A 7,936-nucleotide genomic window follows, 5' to 3' on the forward strand; every position below is an offset into this window, starting at 1 on the left:
AGGAGGGCTTCTTAAAGAAGAAGTAACATGTCTGTGAGAGCCAAAATTCTTACTGGTTGATAGATGATCAAATACTTATTTCACACAATAAAATGGAAATTAATTATTTAAAAATCATACAATGTATTTTTCTGGATTTTTGTTTTAGATTCCATCACTCACAGTTGATGAGTACCTATGATAAAAATTACAGTCTTCTACATGCTTTGGAAGTGGGAAAACCTGAAAAATCAGCAGTGTATTAAATACTTGTTCTCCCCACTGTATCTGCAGGTATGAAACCATTTATTCTATGTTTATTGTTATTTAACATATTATATTTGCCTTTACTTACCTCACATTTTTCTTTAAGCACTTGAAGAAGAGCCATCATGGTCCGTGTGACTGAGATGTCATTGCTTTTCGTTCTCTTCATGGCTTCATTAGCTTCTGGTGAGAGTTTCATCTCTCTTACCCTCACTGTAATACTGACACTGCTGATGGAAATACCAAATATAATAAGAATTTATTATATTTGGTATTTCCATCAGCAGTTTTTACTATTACTATTTACTATGTAGAACTGACCACTTTAAGTGATTTTTCTTCTTGTTTCTGATCTGGTGATTAAACCTGGATCAGGTAATGATAACAGTTACGCTGCATTAATAAAGCCATTACAGTATAGACCGGCTTATTAACCCTAATCTCTATCTGCTTTTTCAGAGGTTACAGAGGTTGATTTCAGTGCTGTCATAGAAGGTAAAGAGATTCACAGGTTCTGGTGATTAAACCTGGATCAAGTAATGATGGCAATTAAACTGCTTAAATAAAGCCATTACAGTCTAGACCAGCTTTTTAACCTTCATCTCTGTCTGCTTTTCTAGATACTATACAGCTTGATCTCAGTACATTCGTAAAAGGTAAAGAGACTCACAGGTTAACTTTATGAATCAAAGATAATCAGAGAAATCATGAAATTATCATCGTTATCATATTGATAGATGTTCTTCATTAAAGTACTGTCCTCAAATTTCTTCATTACCTCGAACAGAACAAACAGATAAGAAAGTGACTGCTGCGCAGCCATGTCTGCCCGCATGTCCGTTTGGCTGGGTGAAGTTTGATGGACGCTGCTTCAACTACTTTTCTCAAGCTGTGGACTGGGCCACTGCTGAGGTAAAGTCAGGTCTCTTGTATCTGAATTTGAAGGAAGGCATTAAGGGCTCTTTTGAGGGATACCCCACTCAAGGTGGCCACTTGAACTGCATTGGTGAGCAGGCATTTGACCCACCACTTGTGCCATGGCGATGCCCTGCTAGTTTTTGAGTTCAGGACGTAAAATAAAAAGCTCTGCTTTCCTTAAACTACATGGAGCACTGACCAGCATGGATAGAAAGAGTAAAATGGAGTGGCAGTGCCAATCAGAGCCTCCATTTCAGCTGAGAGGAGCTTTCTCTAACGAGAGACAAGCAATACAATAACGAAATGCTTTAGATTTTGGCACATGGACCATGGAGTGTATTTTTGGCCAAGTATCAGTGACATGACCTGTTAAATTTAAACCGGTGTACACACAGAAGCATCCCTATTTTTTGTTTTTCTGTTTCCGTGGTGGTGGGTGTGAGAGTAAAATAGTGCATACATCATTGCAAAACCTCTGATCAATAAACAAATACCCATGTGTGTACTTTAGTCCACTTTGGCCTTTGCAGTCTACCAACAAAACCAAGGGAAAAAGTTACAATATCTCCAAAAAAAAAAAAAAAACATGCGAAAAAAGCATGTTGCATCTTTAGAAAATGAACTCTGTATGAAAACAGCTTGATGGTCTTCAGAGATATTAGCTAACAAATACTGCTATATGAGGCTGCCGTTGCTGAAGCAGCATCAAAACAAACATTGACACTGCGCATGATCATGTTCAGAGGTGGGTGGAAGAGCCTAAATGAAGTAAAAGTCCTGATATTTGCATAAAATAATTACACAAAGTAAAAGTATCTTCACTCAAAACAACTTGAGTAGAAATTCAAAAGAAGCAGGTTGAAAATCTACTTAAGCACTGTGCCAGTGTTTATCAGCATAGGAACTAAGGAGTGTGCAGCTCTGTTATTCTCGTTTGAGAATCTTTTGATCTAAAATACAAAGCCCTGAAGTCAGATCACAAATCAATTACAAAGCAGTATAAATATCGCCACCATCAAAACTGACTTAAAATACTCAGGAAAGCATAAATCCATCCATCCATCCATCCATCCATTATCTTCCGCTTCTCCGGGGTTCGGGTCGCGGGGGCAGCATCCTAAGCAATGAAGCCCAGACCTCCCTTTCCCCAGCCACTTCCACCAGCTCTCCAAGGGGGATTCCGAGGCGCTCCCAGGCCAGGTGGGCGATATAGTCGCGCCAGCGTGTCCTGGGTCTTCCCCGGGGTCTCTTCCCAGGTGGACTCGCCTGTGACACCTCCCGAGGGAGGCGTCCAGGAGGCATCCTAACCAGATGCCCGAACCACCTCAGCTGGCTCCTCTCGACGTGAAGAAGCAGCTCGACCGGTAAATCGAGAGCCTTGCCTTATGGCTCAGCTCTTTCTTTACCACAACAGACCGGTAAAGAGCCCGCATCACTGCTGACCCAGCACCAATCTACCTGTCAATCTCCCGCTCCCTTGTACCATCACTCGTGAACAAGACCCCGAGATACTTGAACTCCTCCACTTGAGGCAAGAGCCTATCCCCAACCCAGAGAGGGCTCTCCACCCTTTTCCGCCTGAGAACTATGGTCTCGGATTTAGAGGTACTGATTCTCATCCCAGCCGCTTCACACTCGGCTGCAAACCGATCCAGCAAAAGCTGAAGTTCGCGGCCTGATGTCCCCAATAGGACCACATCATCTGCAAACAGCAGCGATGTGACCCGGAGGTCACCAGACCGGACACCCTCCATCCCTTGACTGCGCCTAGAAATTCTATCCATAAAAATTATGAATAGAATCGGTGACAAAGGGCAGCCCTGACGGAGTCCAACTCTCACTGGGAACGAGTCTGACTTACTGCCGGCTATGCGAACCAAACTCCAGCTTTGTTTGTACAGGGCCTGAATGGCTCGTAGCAAAGAGCCATGTACCCCGTACTCCCGAAGCACCTCCCACAGAATACCCCGGGGAACACAGTCGAATGCCTTCTCCAGATCCACAAAGCACATGTGGACTGGTTGGGCAAACTCCCATGAACCCTCCAGAATCCTGGAGAGGGTGAAGAGTTGGTCCAGTGTTCCACGACCAGGGCGGAACCCGCACTGTTCCTCCTGGATCCGAGGTTCGACTATAAGCCGGACTCTCTTCTCCAGTACCCCTGCATAGACCTTGACAGGGAGGCTGAGGAGTGTGATTCCCCTGTAGTTGGAACACACCCTCCGGTCCCCTTTTTTAAAAAGAGGCACCACCACCCCAATCTGCCAATCCAGTGGCACCGCCCCCGATGTCCACGCAATGTTGAAAAGGCTAGTCAGCCAAGACAGCCCCACAACATCCAGAGCCTTGAGGATCTCATCCACCCCTGGAGCCTTGCCACCAAGGAGCTTCTTAACTACCTTAGCGACTTCGGCCTCAGTAATGGACAAGCCTATTCCCATGTCCCCAGACTCAGCCTCCTCACTGGAGAACGTGTCGGTGGGATTGAGAAGGTCCTCAAAGTATTCCTTCCACTGCACAATGACGTCTTCAGTCGAAGTCAGCAGCACACCATCTCCACTATATACAGTGCTAGTGGCACACTGCTTTCCCCTTCTAAGTCGCCTGACGGTTTGCCAGAATCTTTTCGGAGCCGACTTAAAGTCACTTTCCAAGGCCTCACCAAACTCCTCCCATACACGGGTTTTTGCCTTGGCGACAACTGAAGCCGCAGATCGCTTGGCCTGTCGATACCTGCCAGCTGCCTCTGGTGTCCCACAGGCCAACCATGCCCGGTAGGACTCTTTCTTCAGCTTGACGGCATCTCTCACCTGGGGTGTCCACCACCGGGTTCGCGGATTACCGCCCGACAGGCACCAACTACCTTACGGCCACAGCTACAGTCATACAGCCCATTCTGAGTCAATGTCCCCCACCTCCCCCGATATCTGGTCAAAGTTCTGACGGAGGTGTGAGTTGAAGATCAATCTGACAGGTTCTTCTGCTAGAGTTTACTATACTCACTATACGTTTGGGCTTGCCTGGTCTGACCGGCATCTTCCCCCATCACCTTATCCAACTCACCACCAGGTGGTGATCAGTTGACAGCTCAGCTCCTCTCTTTACCCGAGTGTCCAAAACACATGGCCGCAAGTCCGTTGACATGACTACAAAGTCAATCATTGAACTGCGGCCTAGGGTGTCCTGGTACTTATGGACATCCTTGTGTTCAAACATGGTGTTCTTAATGGACAAACTGTGGTTTGCGCAGAAGTCCAAAAACTGAACACCACTCGGGTTCAGATCGGAGAGGCCATTCCTCCCAATCACACCCCTCCAGGTCTCACTGTCATTGCCCACGTGAGCGTTGAAGTCCCCCAGTAGGACAATAGAGTCTCCAGGAGGAGCACTTTCAAGCACCCTTCCCAAGGACTCTAAGAAGGCTGGGTACTCTGAACTGCTGTTCGGTGCATAAGCACCGAAGGCGTAGGGAAGCTACCCTCTCGTCCACCGGAGAAAACCCCAACATACAGGTACCGAGTCGAGGGGCTATGAGAAAGCCCACCCCTGCCCGCCGCCTCTCAACATGGGCAACTCCAGAAAAGAATAAAGTCCAGCCCCTCTCAAGGAGATTGGACCCAGAGCCCAAGCTGTGTGTTGAGGTGAGCCCGACTATATCTAGCCGGTATCTCTCAACCTCGCGCACCAACTCAGGCTCCTTCCCCGCCAGTGAGGTAACGTTCCAAGTTCCAAAAGCCAGTTTCAGCAACCGAGGATCAGAACGCCAAGGCCCATGCCTTCGGACACTGCCCGATCCACAACGCACCGAACCCCTACTACTGCCCCTCCCATTGGTGGTGGGTCGATGGGAGGGGGGACTCATGTAACTCCTTCGGGCTGGGCCCGGCCGGGCACCATGAGTAAATGCCCGGCCACCAGACGCTCGCTGGCGAGCCCCTCCCCCAGGCCTGGCTCCAGGGTGGGGCCCCGGTAACCCTGTTCCGGGCAGGGTACACAAGTCCCGTTTTTGTGTCTTCATAGGGGTTATTATGGATCACACTGTCTGACCGGTCACCTAGGACCAGTTTGCCATGGGAGACCCTACCAGGAGCTTTTGCTCCAGACAACATAGCTCCTAAGATCATTCAAGCACGCAAACCCCTCCACCACGATAAGGTGGTGATCCAAGGAGAGGGAAAGCATAAATCCATCAGTATTTTAATTAAGTACATGCTCTGAATAGATTAATAAAGATGAAAGGTAATTTTAGGCAGTGGTCTAAGTGATTTCATCACTTAACCAACCACTTTTTTCTTTCACTGTTTGTAACGCTGTGGAGCAACGAGGAGGCGGACGCATATGCTGAGATAAGCAAGATTTATTCAGGCCAACACGGAGAGATCGGGGTACAGATATGATGAACAGAAACGCAGAACTCCATATAATACACTTCAAACAATCCAAACACCAAACAACACATCAAACAATACAAAGACCAGCAAGCAAACATGGGAACGCACAGGGCTTAAATACAACAGGTATTGACAAGGGACAACAAGAGACAAATGGCAAACACAGGTGATTACAATCAACGGCGGAGTCTAGAAACAAGGGGGCAGGACAGGGAAGAATCAAAACAAAGAAAGCACATGGACAAGTAAACAAAAGCACATGGAAGACTGAAACCAAAACAAGAGCACATGGATGACTGGAAGGGGATAATCGTTACAAAGTTTTGCCCCACCACTTTTGGAGGCATGTCACCACCCCCTGCCCCACTCCTGATTCTGTCATTGGCTACCTTGAAATTTGGATGTGTTATGGGTGTCCAGCGTTTGCATTGCATCAGCAATTCAATTATTTTGCTCTCTTTTTCTCTCTATTTTTCTAGGCTCTTTGTCTGAATGAAGGTGCTAACCTGGTCTCAATACACAATAGATATGAGCATCAACTGGTGAAGGCTGTCATCCGTGCTCACGACCCCATTGAGAATCCCACATGGCTCGGCCTCAACAACTGTCAGAAGGTATGACACACTGCATGTCTAACATTAGTGAATGAAGATACAGTATCATCAGTAGCATGGGTTTATTGTAGACTTTCTTTAGTACAACTGATGACAAGATCATAATAGCAGTGCTAAAATGTGATAAAACAAAAAGGAAATGGCAAAAAACCTGTTTCACTTTGAGACTGAATATACATGTATTCAGGCCTATTTCTGACCCTAACTGAATCACTCATATGTAAGTACAAAAAGGAAGTCTGTTTAAAATCTTATATATCTCTGCTGTCAGAAGAAAAGCTTGTATCTTTAAATTTTTGTCATTTTTCAGTTTTTGAAATAATCTGAAAATGCCTGTCGCCCTGTACATTGTGTTTAAATTTCACAATGAATGGACCAAAAAAAATGCCCCACAATGACTTGTAAATACGTCTGGTTCCATTGACTTACATTAAAAGTAAAGTAGGTTTTTTCCTTTTCCTGTAAAGTTACCATTTTGCAGATATTAGGTTTTCTTCCAACAACTGTGACAAATTTGCTGTGTTATCGCTATGACACCCAGCGGACTGAGGTACCTAGACTGGGATGCCAGGCGTAGCGAAAATGCCTTGTTGATGTGAGAGGTCAGAGGAGAATGGGCAGACTGGTTCCAGATGATAGAAAGGCAACAGTAACCAAATAACCAACCAAAATCTCTGAGGAATGTTTCCAACACCTTGTTGAAAGTATGCCACGAAGAATTAAGGCAAAAGGGGGTCCATCCTTTCACTAGAAAGGTGTACCTAATAAAGTGGCTGGTGAGTGTATTTACATGTGTTTATGTTTTCAGAGGGATAGCTGGTTCTGGTCTGATGGGACCAAATATGACTACAGCAAGTGGAATAGAGGGGAGCCCAATCATTCGAATAACGAGTGCTGTGTGCACGTGAACTGGGGTGGTAAGCTCCAGTTAATCCAGTCTGTTTGTATTTATAAGTTTCCTAATCTTGGAAAATCTTCTCATTAGTCTTTATGCTTGTTTCTGTTTGTCTACAGATCAGAAGGACTGGAATGATGTTCTATGTAATCACGCGTATCCCTTTGTCTGCGTCAAGAGGCCGGCGTGAAACTCTGAATGCCAAGAAAAATATTGGTAAATGTCACACTGTTAGTAAAGAAAGAACAGATCAGACATTGGACGCAGATCTGCAGAGATACATCACAGATACTATCCAAAATAAAGTGTTTTAAATAAAAACATTTCTACAAGACTCTCTTTTGCTATGAGCAATAACAGGTGGTTTCAGGTAGTACTTCTTCCATTGCTGAGATCTAAATCACTAAACAGGTGTAATATGGTGATGAAATTTGTTTTGTGAGTTTGGAGACTTTTGCAGTAAGAAGTAATCATAAAAAGTTGGAATAATGTTGTCTTGAAAGTAGTCCAAATAAGCCTTACCTAATAAGTCTTTTCTCATTGCCTATAGTTAAATAGTAGGGTTTCAAATGAAACACATTCAGGCGCCAGACTGTAACTTCTGCAGTGTTTAGGATGAGATGGAAAATTTGAAAAAGGCCATTTTAGATGAGACACTCATTTTGAAGTTTCTAAAAGATGTTAATTGCTTTGCATTGAAGCTGGTAACAGACCTATTAGCATGTTATAGTTTACCTTCTCTTTCAGAAAGAGGTTGGTATAGAGCTGCTGTCACTCTTTCCCATTTTTGTCCCGCCTATTGAAAATCAGACCATGATTGGTTTATTTATGTGTTACTTTCTAATTATGCTGAAAGTTAATCTAATGCTTTA

The 7,936-nt window shown here is 44.9% G+C and overlaps 1 protein-coding gene across 1 annotated transcript; it reads left to right on the forward strand.

The window, feature by feature from the left end:
- The first annotated feature begins 247 nt into the window (after positions 1 to 247).
- On the forward strand, positions 248 to 7,387 carry LOC108415622 (lactose-binding lectin l-2-like). The gene is made up of 8 exons (XM_037534695.1): positions 248 to 273; positions 353 to 432; positions 706 to 741; positions 867 to 902; positions 1,034 to 1,158; positions 6,035 to 6,169; positions 6,978 to 7,086; positions 7,184 to 7,387. Exons 2-8 carry the CDS (start codon positions 372 to 374, stop codon positions 7,252 to 7,254), a joined length of 573 nt encoding a protein of 190 aa, XP_037390592.1. The 5' UTR covers positions 248 to 273; positions 353 to 371; the 3' UTR covers positions 7,255 to 7,387.
- Positions 7,388 to 7,936: the final 549 nt, after the last annotated feature.

Source organism: Pygocentrus nattereri, chromosome 2, assembly GCF_015220715.1.
Source record: "Pygocentrus nattereri isolate fPygNat1 chromosome 2, fPygNat1.pri, whole genome shotgun sequence".
NCBI classification, from domain to species: Eukaryota; Metazoa; Chordata; class Actinopteri; order Characiformes; family Serrasalmidae; genus Pygocentrus; species Pygocentrus nattereri.

Coding starts and splice junctions, on each gene's coding strand:
- LOC108415622 (XM_037534695.1), top strand. CDS start 372: ATGGTCCGTGTGACTGAGATGTCATTGCTTTTCGTTCTCTTCATGGCT. Junction 433..705: donor CATGGCTTCATTAGCTTCTG/GTGAGAGTTTCA, acceptor CTGCTTTTTCAG/AGGTTACAGAGGTTGATTTC. Junction 1,159..6,034: donor TGGACTGGGCCACTGCTGAG/GTAAAGTCAGGT, acceptor CTATTTTTCTAG/GCTCTTTGTCTGAATGAAGG.